The sequence below is a fragment of the Procambarus clarkii genome, chromosome 34 (genome assembly GCF_040958095.1).
Source record: "Procambarus clarkii isolate CNS0578487 chromosome 34, FALCON_Pclarkii_2.0, whole genome shotgun sequence".
NCBI lineage: Eukaryota > Metazoa > Arthropoda > Malacostraca > Decapoda > Cambaridae > Procambarus > Procambarus clarkii.
In genome coordinates, this window is record NC_091183.1 from 22,336,559 (window position 1) to 22,353,935 (window position 17,377).

The 17,377-nt window shown below is 41.7% G+C and overlaps 1 protein-coding gene across 1 annotated transcript; it reads left to right on the top strand.

The window, feature by feature from the left end:
* The first annotated feature begins 15,757 nt into the window (after positions 1 to 15,757).
* LOC138371026 (piggyBac transposable element-derived protein 4-like) lies at positions 15,758 to 16,114 on the top strand. The gene has a single exon (XM_069335667.1). It carries the CDS (start codon positions 15,758 to 15,760, stop codon positions 16,112 to 16,114), a length of 357 nt encoding a protein of 118 aa, XP_069191768.1.
* The last annotated feature ends 1,263 nt before the right edge of the window (positions 16,115 to 17,377 follow it).

Consider the following 17,377-nt stretch of genomic DNA (forward strand, 5'->3'; position numbering starts at 1 on the left):
TATGGGGGCCACTACAGCTCATGAGTTGGAGTATGGGGTCAACTACCGCTCACAGGTTGGGGTATGGGGTCAACTACAGCTCACAGGTTGGGGTATGGGGTCAACTTTAGCTCACGGTTTGGGGTCCTAAATGGATTCCATCACCATGACATCCATTTAGGTCATGGGTGATGGATGATGGTTCCATCACCCATGTCAGGTACATGCATACAATAAACATGAATAAATAAAAAGTTTATGTAGATAAAAGTACATACAAACATTTTGAGTTACAATTAGCATGTTGGACTTCTAGATAGAGCTAGTATATACTATCCTTAAAGCTACTAATACCCACACCATTGGCGGCCAACCTGTCCTCATAAAATTACGTTGCTTTTCACCCGTGCGCGCTATGGCCAAAATCAACGTAATTTGACATTTAATTGGCTCACGAAAGTGATGTACTATCACGTTTTCTCTTGTGAGTCCTCCGGCTTACTCGGTAAGGTTAGGAGAGGAAACTTTCAATTAACTGTTTTCATGACGTTTTGTAACCTTAGGAGAACTTCCTGCCCTATTAATCTACCAGAGGACCCTTAACTTACTTTTTTTTAAGAAAAAACTCCAAAATTTATTTTCAATTATTTTTCATTTTCAAATTACGTCCATTTTCGTCCATACGGGCAAACGGTTAAATTCAAACGTAATTTGTAAGAGGACAGGTTCAGGAAATACTTAAAAACTAAGACAAGACTAACTCAGATCAACAGCATAAATTTAAATTATATAGGTTGACACTTAGTAGGTAAGGTAGGTTACATGGAGTTGATTATGTAGTACTTAGTTATTTTTTATCTTAAACTAGATGATAGAGAAGCTGTCTTTGGCGTGATTGGGAATACATTCATGCATACATACGTAAATATACATCTAATCAGTATATTATTATTTCGGGATAAAATCCAATATGTTTATATTGGTGAGACGCCACTGTCATGAGAAGTTTAAATATCTCAGGAACTGTAGGCTTATGCGTGACATGTGTTAGATGGGGCATCTACAAGCACCAGCTGGAGCCTGGGGGAGTGTTGATGAGTGAGGTGGTGTTCAGCCCCTATGTTGGAGGGTGGGTTTGACCCTCCCCCTCAAACCCCCCCACACGTTGACCACACAACGTCTATGGTTATCTGCCACTCTCACTTACCAAGGATATCCCACACACACACACACACAGCGGCATATGCCAGGTTGGCTAACATAAGAATGGCCTTTAGAAACTTGTGTATGGAATCTTTCATAACTTTGTAAACCACATATGTCAGACCAATCCTGGAGTCTGCAGCTCCAGCATGGCATCCAAATCTATTCAAGCATAATAAATGGCATTAAGTGGGCATTCTTTCTAAGATCAGATATTATGTACCACGCCCTGCCCTGGTGACTCTCTATTACTCCCTTATCTATCCATATCTCAGCTATGGTATTTGTGCTTGGGGCTCTACTACCCAAAATCACTTACGTCCTCTAATTACTCAACACAAAGCTGCTATTAGGACAATATCCAATTCTGGCCCCAGACATCACTCGGTACCCCTACTCAAATCTCTGAATATGTTAGACATTAAGTCACTGCACATTCTCTCATGTGTATTATACATATATAAAACGCTAAACTATAATGCCAATCCTGATCTCAAAAGCTTCATAGAAGGTTGTAACAGAACCCATGATCACCACACCAGAAATAAATACAGTTATGATATTCCTAGAGTACGATTTAATCAAACCAGAAATGCTCTACAAATCAAGGGGCCCAGAATGTGGAATGACCTTCCCAACCATGTTAAAGACTGTACCTCTCTCAACCAGTTTAAGTTAAAAACGAAGCTATACCTAATAAATTCCCAGTAACCTACCTTACCCCTCTATTGTCAACCCATGTATGTTTTTTTTTGTTTTTTTGTTTTTCAAAGCAACGCTGTTTGAATGTAATTTTCTGTAATAATTTGTAATTGTATTTGTGCTGCTTTTTCAACAATGTTCCCCCCTCTTTTACCTCTATTTTTATTTGTACTCAACGCATTTATTTCTTTTTACCCATTAGTTTTAAGCTTTAGTCATTAGTGTTTTTTCCTGCCCGAAACGCTTTGCGTAATTAGTGGCTTTAGGCATTGTATGTACTAGCTCTATCTATAAAGCCAACAAACTTTGTAAAATCTCTTTATGTATGTACCTTTACCTAAATAAAAATTATTATTATTATTATTATTATTATTATTATTATTATTATAAGACTAAACTGGAAAAGGTTCAACGGTTTGCCACCAGACTAGTACTCAGACTGAGGGGTATGAGCTACGAGGAGAGACTACGGGAATTAAACCTACACGTTACTGGGAGACAGAAGAGTTAGAGGGGACATGATCACCACATACAAGATTCTCAGAGGAATTGATAGGGTAGATAAAGACAGACTATATAACACAAGGGGCAAATGCACTAGGGGACACAGGTGGAAACTGAGTGCCCAAATGAGCCATTGAGACCTTAGAAAGAACTTTTTTAGTGTCAGAGTGGTTGACAAATGGAATGCATTAGGAAATGAAGTGGTGGAAGCAGACTCCATACACGGTTTCAAGTGTAGATATGATAGAGCCCAGTAGGCTCAGGATCCTGTACACTAGTTGATTGACAGTTGAGAGGCGGGACCAAAGAGCCAGAACTCAACCACCGCAAGCACAAATAGGCGAGTACATATGCATCAGATTCTTAACTTACAATATTTATGATTTACCAATTTGTTACTACCTAGACTCAATTTCACAAAACTGTATAAACCTGGAACTTAAAATTTGTCAATCTGAATAATAAAATGATAACTTTGTTATGCAGATGAAGAGTCACAATAACGTGGCTGAGAAAGGTTGACCAAACAACATACTAGATATTGAAGAGACGATCACATTTCAATTCATCCAGAACTATTATCAAGTCGATTGTGACGACCATGAAACGTCTTCGTCTTCTCAAGTGTGTGTGGTTTGGTAACATAACTTTGTTAATTATCAACTAATCATTAATTTACTCACTTAAATATTTTCACATTAATATTAGCTACTATAGTAATTCTTGTGTTACAATATCCCAGCAATGTTAATGGACTCTCAAGCTTTAATTACATCTGCGTCTCATTCATTTCTTTCTTTATTATGCACCCCATACCCATCCCGTGGGCGATTGTGGAAAAGGGTAACATAGGCATATAATCGGTTCAGAAACTGAACCCATAGTTTTCTCATAATGTGATGTGTATTTTGTGCTTTCCGAGTGTAACATTTTATGAGTGTTGGATGGATTAGGATTACGTGGTGTCTGGTGGCCACAGTCACTCTCTTAATTGGTTATTCATCCCTCGGTGTCATTACTCCTGCATTCCACCATTTTCGTCCAAAGCGGCAAAACAAAAATGTGTATACTCTTTTTACTCTCCTGACATTAGTTCTTGAGCTACATATTTCATTTTGATAGCAATGTGTTCGCAATAAAATTCTCTAGAGGAACATATGTAAAAAAGGTCACCAAAGGTATAGGGATACCAGCATCAAATAAATAACTACGTAGATGACTCGCCGTGAGCGCCAAACTGCAACAAAATGTTTCTACTCTTGGGGTTGTTGTCAACTCCACACTTGTCCTACACCGTTAAGTTTGATATCACTGGACTCGCAATATAATTCCCAACGCAGCGAAATAAATATAAACGTAGAATCATGGTCGCGGCCCACACGCAAGAGTGTGGGAAGTGGCCGAACAGTTACCCAGTATCATTGACAGGACAACACATGTGCGATACGGGGCTTTGAAAGTTTATACTTATTTCACTGTCCTGACATTATTTGTCTATGTACGTCATTCATTTTTGTGCCAATGTGTTCGCAATAGAATATTCTATAAGGACGTAGGTAAAAAAGATCAATAAAGCGTAAGTTAGATTAGCGCCAAATATAAAACAACGCTGGAACATATCAGTGAGCGTCAAACACACGCGAAATGTTTTTACTGTTGTTATGTTTGTCAAGTTTATATTTGTTGCACACAGTTATTTTTGGTTGTACATTGATCGCAATAAAATTTCCTAAACACACATATGAATATAATACATGATATGGGGGAAGCCTTACCAGCATAAACGCCTAAAGTCACCCAACTAGAACCCGTTTGGGACCCTCATGCACACACCCGCTACACCCAAAAAACATTCTATGAAGTTTCGAGTCTACTTACCGGCAGTTTATGTGATAGTGTTCATTCAGGTATCAAAATACTCGCAATAAATTATACTACACAAACTTGGAACAATTATGTGTACTTACCAAGGAAAAGCTGATTGTGGAACAGTAAGTTGAGCATTTTTTCTCCACTCCACCTTCTTCAGGTCAACATTCCTGAAGTTGCTCAACAGATGTTTCGTAGATGAAGTGAAGCTGTTGCGGGTGGTTACTTCTTCACCACCCAATACACCCTTTTCTGGTGGTAATTGGTGTAGCAGGGAATAACACAGAGTGCATCACAGGACCTGTGCAACATCACAGGTCCTGCATCCTATGTTGGTGTCCTTCCTTTTACCTGACCGTGCGCAGGCATGACACCTGAGACATTTGGGCAGTCTGTAAAGTTCATGTTTCAGTTTGTAATTTAGCTGATTTTCAGAATCAACAATACGCCCTTGTCTTCTCGGTGTAGGTGCAACACTTGAGTCAGAGTCATCTGTCAAAACCGTCTCGTCAAATGGCAGTGTGCCAGACGTCTTGGGTTCTGATTCTGTTGCTGCTTCAGCTTGAGGTGTTGAAGTAAACAAAGGCCGCCTCACACCAGATGGACCGGGAGTTTGCACAGCGTCAGCATAGGCAGGACCTGTGTCATCATTTATGTCTGGAGCATGCCGCAAGTGTTGAGATATACCCGGGGCCCAGTGCAATGGGGACCAAATTGCCACCTCGTGGAACTGTAGCAATGTTAGCTTCTTTCGATCAGTTGTGTGGTATTTGTACAAAACAAAGGCATTATGCAATGCCATTTGCAGGAAATAAAACGTTATCTTTTTTGTCCACTTGTGAGTTTTCCTGGTAAAATGGTAATACTTCAGCATTTGATTGAAGTGGTCCACACCTTTCATGAACTTATTGTACTCACAAATTGCAGTAGGTTTGTTCACTATTACCTGTTGTAGTCCAGTTGTTCCGTCGCGTTTGCGAATTCGTTTCCTTCGCTGAACTTGCTGAGTGTCTACATTGTGGATGTTGGTAATGATTGAGACCAATCGCTTGTCTTTCCACAGTAGAAGGAAGGTGTTATCTTTGCGGCGGTATACGGTGGTATCCAGTGGAAGTCTACCCTTGGCTAGAGCTTGCAATTCCTTTGGGGCGCCACGTAGCAGTCTAATTGTGCCACATGTGTACACCCCAAGTTCTCTCAACTTCTCTGTTAGGGTAACCGAGTTGTAGTAATTATCCATGTACAGATGGTGACCCTTGTTCACTAAACGCTGAATCAACCCCGTTACTGCTTCCATTATCGTCTTACCAATACCTGAATATACGTCAAAGTCATATATGTAGCCAGAGACTGATTCAGCAAGCATATAAAGTTTCACACCATACTAGTCTGGTTTGTTTGGATTGTACACTTTGAACGACAGTCGGACACGCCATGCCATTGTACCTTCATCTAAACATAACTCTTTCTTGGGGATGTAAACTTCTGCAAACCTCTCTTTCAAATAATCCATCACTGGTCTCACTTTTATCAACTTATCAGTATTGTTCAAGGGCACTGCATTGTTATTGAATGGATGGAAAAACTGGTTTATATGCTGGAAACGTTTCGTCGTCATAAACAAGTTGAAGAAACGAACATGCCATGGTTTTCCTGTTTGCCAATACATCCTCATAGTTGGGAGCCTGCTTATCCCCATCAATATGCATAGTCCCAAAAATCTGGCCATTTCTTTTACCTTCACTGGTTTCCAAATATTTGAGACATTTTCATTCACCTTAAAAGTACGAAAATGAGTTTTGGAGAACTCCTATTTCAATTAAGCCCTGATGCTAAGAAAATAGTTAGAGGGATAGAAGCCCTAAACCAGAAAATAATAAATACAGAATATGCGGTCATATTCAATGAAACATGTTTGAAAGAAAACCTGCTGCCAGTATACACCAATATATATATATATATATATATATATATATATATATATATATATATATATATATATATATATATATATATATATATATATATATATATATATATATATATATAACTGAAAACTCACACCCCAGAAGTGACTGGAACCCATACTCCCAGGAGCAACGCAACTGGTATGTACAAGACGCCTTAATCCACTTGACCATCACGACTGGACAAAATGAGGTGATAGCCGAGGCTATTTGAACCACCCCACCGCCGGCACTCGGATAGTAATCTTGGGCATAGCATTTAACCAAATCACCTCATTCTTTGGGGCACACGTGAGGAACACAAATGCGAACAAGCCTGAATGGTCCCCAGGACAATATGCAACTGAAAACTCACACCCCAGAAGTGACTCGAATCCATACTCCCAGGAGCAACGCAACTGGTATGTACAAGACGCCTTAATCCACTTGACCATCACGACCGGACAAAATGAGGTGATAGCCGAGGCTATTTGAAACACCCCACCGCCGGCACTCGGATAGTAATCTTGGGCATAGCATTTTACCAAATCACCTCATTCTTTGGGGCACACGTGAGGAACACAAATGCGAACAAGCCTGAATGGTCCCCAGGACAATATGCAACTGAAAACTCACACCCCAGAAGTGACTCGAACCCATACTCCCAGGAGCAACGCAACTGGTATGTACAAGACGCCTTAATCCACTTGACCATCACGACCGGACAAAATGAGGTGATAGCCGAGGCTATTTGAACCACCCCACCGCCGGCACTCGGATAGTAATCTTGGGCATAGCATTTTACCAAATCACCTCATTCTTTGGGGCACACATGAGGAACACAAATGCGAACAAGCCTGAATGGTCCCCAGGACAATATGCAACTGAAAACTTACACCCCAGAAGTGACTCGAACCCATACTCCCAGGAGCAATGCAACTGGTATGTACAAGACGCCTTAATCCACTTGACCATCACGACCGGACAAAATGAGGTGATAGCCGAGGCTATTTGAACCACCCCACCGCCGGCACTCGGATAGTAATCTTGGGCATAGCATATTATCAAATCACCTCATTTTGTCCGGTCGTGATGGTCAAGTGGATTAAGGCGTCTTGTACATACCAGTTGCGTTGCTCCTGGGAGTATGGGTTCGAGTCACTTCTGGGGTGTGAGTTTTCAGTTGCATATTGTCCTGGGGACCATTCAGGCTTGTTCGCATTTGTGTTCCTCACGTGTGCCCCAAAGAATGAGGTGATTTGGTAAAATGCTATGCCCAAGATTACTATCCGAGTGCCGGCGGTGGGGTGGTTCAAATAGCCTCGGCTATCACCTCATTTTGTCCGGTCGTGATGGTCAAGTGGATTAAGGCGTCTTGTACATACCAGTTGCGTTGCTCCTGGGAGTATGGGTTCGAGTCACTTCTGGGGTGTGAGTTTTCAGTTGCATATTGTCCTGGGGACCATTCAGGCTTGTTCGCATATGTATATATATATATATATATATATATATATATATATATGTCGTACCTAGTAGCCGATATAGAAGCATCAAGAAATATGGACCAAAAGGCTTTCTACATACACTTCTACTCAATACCAATTGTTTCGTGTTCTGTCTTGTGTTGATGAAATTAATACCCTATTAATGCCACCTCTTGTTCTGTCTTGTGTTGATGAAATTAATACCCTATTAATGCCACCTCACTAAAATGTAGATATAAAATCGGAGATGCGTAAGTTCTATTCAGTTGTGTATTTGTAAACTAAAGTCTTTGAAAATGTAATAAGTTTTACGAAACGCGCTCGTGTCACGTCAGACTAGAAATAAAAATGAATTTTGGAGAATTGATTTTTGATTTACCTCCAACAGTGAAAAGAAATGTACGAAAGATTGAGAAAATTCTTGTTTGAATTATTAATCTTACTTTTTCGGTCATATTTAATAATATATGTCTACAGGAAAGACTGCTACCAAAATATACTAATATTAAAGCGCACGACCCAGCAGCAAGGAATCAAGCCTTCACGATAAAATATCGGCAGGATCTGATTCGTGATCAGATATACAAGGCAGAGAATGAAATCAAGGACAACAAAACGCAACTACTTCATGCTACAAACGAGTGGAGAAATTGCAACATCGACGAAAGTATCCGTACCCGCATTGAACAACACCTCGACATCCTCACAGACCAACATCACCTCAGCACTGAAACAAGGATTATCAAGAAACTAACAACATTATATGGAGGACCTATGGCAATTCTACGACCAAGAGATGGCTTCCTGAACCTTGCAGGAATTAACCTCACTGAGGACCAAGTCACTCTCCTAAATCTGGGCATAAACTGTCATGTTATGTCCAGACCGAGTGAGATGGCCCGGAAAGTAGAGTTGGAAATTCTGTTGGACGCCATATTCGACCTCGAGACACAAAAGAAGGTCACTACCAAAGATACCTTACAAGCAGAACTTATTGCAGAAGGAGGAAAGAATCGAGGCAATTACAGAAGCACCATACTGTCCCCCGAGCTCAAAGCGGCAGCTAAAAGCCTTCGTGAGAACAAGGAGATAGTTGTCAGGAGAGGTGACAAGTCGCCAATATATGTCATTCTTAAAAAAGACGAATATCTGGCGAAAATGAACATCATACTCTCTGACCAAACTAAGTTCCAAAGGGTAACGAAGGACACTACAGCCGAATTAAAAGCAAAGGTCAACAAACTGATCGAAACTGTGAACGCCAAGAAATCCGGACTCCACCTGCCAAAGATCATTGGGGAATATAAACCTGGATATGCGTATGGAAATGTCAAGACACACAAGCCTGGAAACCCACTTCGGCCAATCATTAGCCAGATACCCACACCCACGTACAGACTGGCGAAGCGACTCAACGGCCTGCTGACTCCTTATGTTCCCTGCGCCTTCAGCCTGAAGTCTCCAAAGGAATTTGTTGACTTACTGCGGGGCACACGGGCCACAGGGATAAGAGCCTCGTTGGACGTAGAATCGCTGTTTACCAACGTACCTGTGGACGAGACAATCGGAATGATAGCCGACAGAGTGTATCGTGATCCAGCCTGTACTCCTCTTGACATGCCAGAAAGTATTCTGAGGAAACTACTCCAAGCTTGTACTAAAGAGGCACCCTTCTTGAGCCCGGATGGGCACATGTATAAGCAAGTAGATGGGGTCGCCATGGGTTCTCCCCTAGGTGTCCTGTTTGCAAACTTCTACATGGGTACCATCGAGCAAAAAGTCTTAGTCGACATGAACTTGAAACCGGCCATATACTGCAGGTATGTTGACGACATTTTTACACAGGTACCTGATGTCAGACATCTGCAGGAGCTGAAGGAGGCATTTGAGCAGAATTCCGTGCTGCGTTTCACTTACGAGATGGAAAAGGATGGGAAGCTGCCCTTTCTAGATGTAACAGTCATGGAAAAGAGCGGAGGTTTCCACACTGCAGTCTACACTAAGGAAACGAACATAGGAATGTGCCTAAATGCCAACAGCGACTGCCCTGACAGGTACAAGAGGAGTGTTGTTAACGCATATGTCGACCGTTCTCTCAGCCACAGCTCAGAATGGAAGCAAGTCGACGAAGAACTCTGTAGGGTAAGGCAGGTCCTAGTCAACAACGGCTTCTCCAATGGTTTCGTCGAAGACATCATAAGAAGGAAAGTGAAACGCCATGCAACCTCTGAAGAGACAACTAACACAACACCTATACCCCCTATTAGACTATTTTACAGGAACTTCTTTTCCACAGCTCATAAAACGGAGGAAAGGGTCCTGAAAGATATTGTTAATAGAAACGTTATCCCTACAGACAAAAATCAGAGGATACAACTGACGATTTACTATAAAACCAGAAAAACGGCCAGCCTACTCATGAGAAACTCTCCAGACACAAAACAGAACGCTTTAAAAGAGACTAACGTCGTCTATGCCTTCAAATGCCCTCTTGGGGACTGTAAGCTCCAAAAAACCCAGCATATAGGCAAGACAACAAAATCTCTTTCTAGGCGTTTAACGATGCATAAGCAACAGGGCTCCATTAAGGAACATATAATCTCTTCCCACAACCAAACCATCGCCAGAGAAATCCTAGTAAACAACACAGAAATCATCGATAGATACAGCGATAGCAGGCGGCTTGACGTTTGCGAGGCACTACACATCAAGAAGTCAACACCAGCAATCAACAGCCAATTAATGCATAACTATATTCTACCCACCTCAAGACTCCGCTCCAATATAGAAGCATCAAGAAATATGGACCAATAGGCTTTCTACATACACTTCTATTCAATACCCATTGTTTCGTGTTCTGTCTTGTGTTGATGAAATTAATACCCTATTAATGCCACCTCACCCCATCCACCTCACTAAAATGTAGATATAAAATCGGAGATGCGTAAGTTCTATTCAGTTGTGTATTTGTACACTAAAGTCTTTGAAAATGTAATAAGTTTTACGAAACGCGCTCGTGTCGCGTCAGACTAGAAATAAAAATGAATTTTGGAGAATTGATTTTTGATTTACCTCCAACAGTGAAAATAAATGTACGAAAGATTGAGAAAATTCGTGTTAGAATTATTAATCTTACTTTTTCGGTCATATTTAATAATATATGTCTACAGGAAAGACTGCTACCAAAATATACTAATATATATATATATATATATATATATATATATATATATATATATATATATATATATATATATATATATATATATATATATATATATATATATATATATATATGTCGTACCTAATAGCCAGAACGCACTTCTCAGCCTACTATTCAAGGCCCGATTTGCCTAATAAGCCAAGTTTTCATGAATTAATGTTTTTTCGTCTACCTAACCAACCGAACCTAACCTAACCTAGCTTTTTTTGGCTACCTAACCTAACCTTACCTATAAATATAGGTTAGGTTAGGTTAGGTAGGGTTGGTTAGGTTCGGTCATATATCTACGTTAATTTTAACTCCAATAAAAAAAAATTGACCTCATACATAGAGAAAAGGGTAGCTTTATCATTTCATACGAAAAAAATTATAGTAAATATATTAATTCAGGAAAACTTGGCTTATTAGGCAAATCGGGCCTTGAATAGTAGGCTGAGAAGTGAGTTCTGGCTACTAGGTACGACATATATATATATATATATATATATATATATATATATAAATTTGTGAGGGTACCACCTCTGGTGCCAATGTGGGGACCAATAGCCTCAGAGAAGAAAATAAAAAGTATTCAGAGGAGACCTTGTGGTCTCTCACTGAACACTAATATTATCTTCTACCACCCCCATTCTTTTGTATGTACACATATATATTTCCTTTATTTGAACCTTCTTACAAAAAAGGAGTTACATATAGGTTACAAAGATGGTTATCATAGGTTGTCGAGTTCCTCCAGCTCCTCAGATGGCGGGCAAGAACCCTGGATGCAGTGCGCATTTCCCCTCTGTATCGCCACGCTGAGGCGCTGGAAAAGAAAGCTGGCAGCTCTAGGGTCCCTTGTTGTTTCAATGAGCCTAGAACTCAGTTCCTTCAAAAAACTGGTAGCACTTTTACCCCAGGCGCCGAGTGTCTCAGAAGCAATGGGGACAAAATTGTAATGGTGATCCAGTTCTCTATACTTACGGGATTTGGCTGCTTCCCTGTGGGTGGCAGCGTCACCTGGTTGTGCAACACTGAGGTTAATGTAGGTGTTAGCCAGGGTTGATACGCACGTGTAGTCCCATACCAACTGCTTGCCATTCTTCCAGGGGTTCACTGTGATATCATCCGGGCGACCAATAAGAGCATCAGAGTTACGGGGTGTTAGGTAACGGGGCTTTCTTTCAGCTGGGCATCCAACTGTGGTGAGGCTCCTCTTGATGATGTCGTTAACTTCACTGTGCCTCGAGTGCCATCCCCCTGTGCTTTGGCAGAGTAGGCCATGGTGGCCGTACCTGTCAGCCACCACCTCGCCGCAAATACACCTATATCTGGTGTGGATTGGGGCAGAAAGGCGAAGGGCCACAGCAATTCGGAGGGCGTGTGGTGTGAGACGCGTGCCAGTTGCCGACATTGGGGATGCTAACAGGAAATCCCCTGCATGTGGGGCTGCTACTGCTGTGAGGCGAGCAATGTCGTGTTGTGTTGTTGCAGCAACTTGGTCTACAATGGGGCCATCCCAGCTGGATTGCTTGTGGGCTTTTGGGGATGGTGGTTGAGGTGATGAGCCTGCATGAGAGGCCCACTCTGTGGCACAGCGTGTAAAATTGGGATCATGTGCACCTGCCAGCTGATGTAAGTGGGCAGGTAGAATTTCCTTCACAAGGTCGTCGGATGCTGATAAGGAGGACAGGAAGGCTGGAACAGCGATTTGCGTAGCTGTTCGAACTCCGAGGCCCCCAAGTCTTACGGGAAGAGAGGCTTGTTTCCACTGTAGGTCATCAAGAGAGAGATTAAGGGCTTTTTCTAGCATTGATTTCAGTAACGGGTCATACTCACTTAGTTTTTGGCTGCTGGCTGGCTAGGTTTTGGCTGCTGCTGGCTAGCTTTTTGGCTGCTGCTATATATATATATATATATATATATATATATATATATATATATATATATATATATATATATATATATATATATATATATATATATATATGTGTGTGTGTGTAAATTAAACAAATAGGGATACATTAATGCATAGTATAATGGGAGGAGCGCAGAGTGGGGAAGATAATGTCTGATTTCAGAAATTTTACCGACCGTTTTACAGACTTTTTTGGCTATGTGCTGTAAGTGGGTGAAAACAAGAGCAGCACAAGCGATCGCAGGAAGCTAACATTGCTACAGGTTCACGAGGTGGAATTTGGTCCCTATTGAAGTGGAACACGGAAGAATGGCATCAAACAGCAACAACAGCTACACCCTTGATACATGTTCCCGACATAAATGATGACACAGGGCCTGCCTATGCTTCCGCCGTGTCAACACTCGGGCCATCTGGTGTGAGGGGGCCTTTGTTTACTTCAACACCTCAAGCCCATGCGTCCTCAACTGAATCAGAACATGAGATGTCTGGTACACAACCATTAGACGAGACGAGTGTGAGAAATTACTCAGACACGTCTTACTCTTCCTTCGAAAAGAAAGAGACGTATTATTGATTCAGAAAATCGTCTGAACTACATGCTAACACATGAAAATATCAAATTCCAAAAACGTCGTAGGTGTCACGTATGCTACAGATCCGGTATAAGGAGGGAGACCAGCATAGGATGCAAGACATGTGAAGTTGGACTCTGTGTTATACCTTGCTACACCAAATACAACCAGAAAAGGGTGTATTGGGTGGACAAGAAGTAACCGCCCACGACAGCTTCACTCCACCTATGAAACATCTGTTGAGCAACTTCAGGAATGTTGACCTAAAGGAGGTGGAATGGATAAAAAATGCTCAACTTATTGTTCTACAATCATCTTTCCCTTGGAAAGTACACATAATTTATATAAGTTTTTGTAGTCTTATAGTCAAATTTATTGCGACTAATTTGATACCAGAATGAACACTGTATCACATAAACTTCATAAACTTGCGTAAGTAGACGAGAAACTTCATGAAGTTTTTTTTTGGGTGTTGCGGGTGTGGCTATGAGTGTCCCAAACGGGTTACAGTAGGGTGACTTTGGGCTTCCCCCGTATTTTTATTTTATATGCATATGTCTGTGTAGGGAATTTTATTGCGATCACTGTCCTACAAAAAAAACGGTGTACAACAAGTATACACTTAACAAACATGACAACACTAAAAGCATTTCGTTGGTGTTTGACGCTCACGGCTATGGACCAACGTATTTTTATATTTGGTGCCGCTCTAACTTACGCTTTGTTGATCTTTTATACCAATGTTCTTTTAGAACATTCTATTGCGAACACATTGGTACAAAAATGAAATACGTACATCGAAAATTAATGTCAGGACTGTGAAAATAGTAATCACTTTCAAAGTGTGGTATCGCAGATGTGTCGTTGGGTGTGCAGTACTGGGTAATACTTCGGCCACTTCCCAGACTCTTGCGGGTGGGCCGCGACCATGAATTTACATTTATATGCATCTGTCTGCGTAGGGAACTTTATTGCAAGTTCAGTGATACCAAATTTAACGCTGTACGACAAGTTTAGAGTTGACAACCATCAAAAGAGTAAAAACATTTTGTCGCTGTTTGGCGCTCACGGCAAGTGATCTATGTAGTTCTTTATTTAGTGCTGGTATAACTCATGCTTTGGTGACATTTTATACATATGTTCTTCTAGAGAATTTTATTGCAAACACATTGCTACCAAAATGAAATACGTACATCAAGAATTAATGTCAGGACAGTGAAAAGAGTATACACTTTTCAGTGTTGCCGGTCCAGAGCCCGAAAAGCTGGGCACACAAGGGGAAAGTTTTTTTTATCGTTTGCCGGGAGCACGAAAGTGATAACACTTTCCCCTCCCCCCTAACCCCCCCCCCCCCCCCCCCCGACATATCTTTGTGTCCGTTGTCGTCTACCTGCTTCTGCACAAAAAACATAAAATTATGTCTCCATAAAAAATAATTGTATAAAATTCAATTTCAATCCGATTTACTTTGGGTTTGTTCCAAACTGCGCGCCATGAAGTTCTCTTTCTCTCCACTAGGCCGCATGGCACGTCGGCCTACGCGGTCACGTGACAGGCCCATTGTTTTCTTGTCACGTGTAGTGGGTCGATCACGCTCCCCTCGCGCGCCAAACTCGAGCGGTTTTCAGCAGTTTTACCCGTTCCCGTGTGTATTATACCCAATACATTCATCTACAATGGATCCAGGTTAAGGCTCAAACCGTTCTACGCCCAAGGGAGCGTCCAGTTTCTCGAAAGAGGACAAAATAAGTATGATTTATCGTACGTATAGACGAGTGAAACTCACACCCACAAATACCCCAGACCTCGTGGAAGCTTTATCCGAGGTTGAGTATGATGAAGGTGATATTGAGGGAGTTGAAGGTAATTTGGATTATTACAACGAGTATAGTGGCGTTCAGGGCCATGCAGTGAATGATACAGCAACGAGTGATGAGGAGACCGAGAACCTCACTGAGGAGGAGGAGGCACCGCCACCCCCTCCTCCTCCAACAAGGCGCACACGTGGTGCATGTAAACCACCAAGAAGGCTAAGTATCAGAAATGTTTCTCCTCGTAGGAAAACACGACAAACTGTGCAAAGTGGTTCTAACAGTGATCTTAGCATGGAATTTCTAAGTGATGAGAAAAGTGAGGAAGATTCATCCAAGCCTCCTCAAAGGCGTACACGTCCAGTACGTACTCGGCAGCCTAGGGCTAGTGATGGCTGGAGTCGTAGCAACACTCCCCCAAATGTTGATGATTTTACCGGAACGCCTGACCCCACCATTCCCCAACCTACTAGTGCACTAGCATTTATTCAATTGTTCATTACGCGAGCCCTGGTTGAATTCTTGACAACTGAAACAAATTAGTATGCCTCGCAGATATTCCGGATGGCCAATGAAAATGTCTCAAATATTTGGAAACCAGTGAAGGTAAAAGAAATGGCCAGATTTTTGGGACTATGCATATTGATGGGGATAAGCAGGCTCCCAACTATGAGGATGTATTGGCAAACAGGAAAACCATGGCATGTTCGTTTCTTCAACTTGTTTATGACGACGAAACGTTTCCAGCATATAAACCAGTTTTTCAATACATTCAATAACAATGCAGTGCCCTTGAACAATACTGATAAGTTGATAAAAGTGAGACCAGTGATGGAATATTTGAAAGAGAGGTTTGCAGAAGTTTACATCCCCAAGAAAGAGTTGTGTTTAGATGAAGGTACAATGGCATGGCGTGGCTGACTATCGTTCAAAGTGTACAATCCAAACAATCCAGACAAGTATGGTGTGAAACTTTATATGCTTGCTGAATCAGTATCTGGCTACATATATGACTTTGACGTATACTCAGTTATTGGTAAGACAAAAATGGAAGCAGTAACGGGGTATATTCAGCCTTTAGTGAACAAGAGTCACCATCTGTACATGGATAATTACTACAACTCGGTTACCCTAACAGAGAAGTTGAGAGAACTTGGGGTGTACACATGTGGCACAATTAGACTGCTACGTGGCGCCCCAAAGGAATTGCAAGCTCTAGCCAAGGGTAGACTTCCACTGGATACCACCGTATACCGCCGCAAAGATAACACCTTCCTTCTACTGTGGAAAGACAAGCGATTGGTCTCAATCATTACCAACATCCACAATGTAGACACTCAGCAAGTTCAGCGAAGGAAACGAATTCGCAAACGCGACGGAACAACTGGACTACAACAGGTAATAGTGAACAAACCTACTGCAATTTGTGAGTACAATAAGTTCATGAAAGGTGTGGACCACTTCAATCAAATGCTGAAGTATTACCATTTTACCAGGAAAACTCACAAGTGGACAAAAAAGATAACGTTTTATTTCCTGCAAATGGCATTGCATAATGCCTATGTTTTGTACAAATACCACACAACTGATCGAAAGAAGCTAACATTGCTACAGTTCCACGAGGTGGCAATTTGGTCCCCATTGCACTGGGCCCCGGGTATATCTCAACACTTGCGGCATGCTCCAGACATAAATGATGACACAGGTCCTGCCTATGCTGACGCTGTGCAAACTCCCGGTCCATCTGGTGTGAGGCGGCCTTTGTTTACTTCAACACCTCAAGCTGAAGCAGCAACAGAATCAGAACCCAAGACGTCTGGCACACTGCCATTTGACGAGACGGTTTTGACAGACGACTCTGACTCAAGTGTTGCACCTACACCGAGAAGACAAGAGCGTATTGTTGATTCTGAAAATCAGCTAAATTACAAACTGAAACATGAACTTTACAGACTGCCCAAATGTCTCAGTGTCATGCCTGCGCACGGTCAGGTAAAAGGAAGGACACCAACATAGGATGCAGGACCTGTGATGTTGCACAGGTCCTGTGATGCACTCTGTGTTATTCCCTGCTACACCAATTACCACCAGAAAAGGGTGTATTGGGTGGTGAGGAAGTAACCACCCGCAACAGCTTCACTCCATCTACGAAACATCTGTTGAGCAACTTCAGGAATGTTGACC

Excerpts from the sequence above, each read along its gene's own strand:
- LOC138371026 (XM_069335667.1), top strand. The coding sequence starts at position 15,758 with ATGGCCAATGAAAATGTCTCAAATATTTGGAAACCAGTGAAGGTAAAA.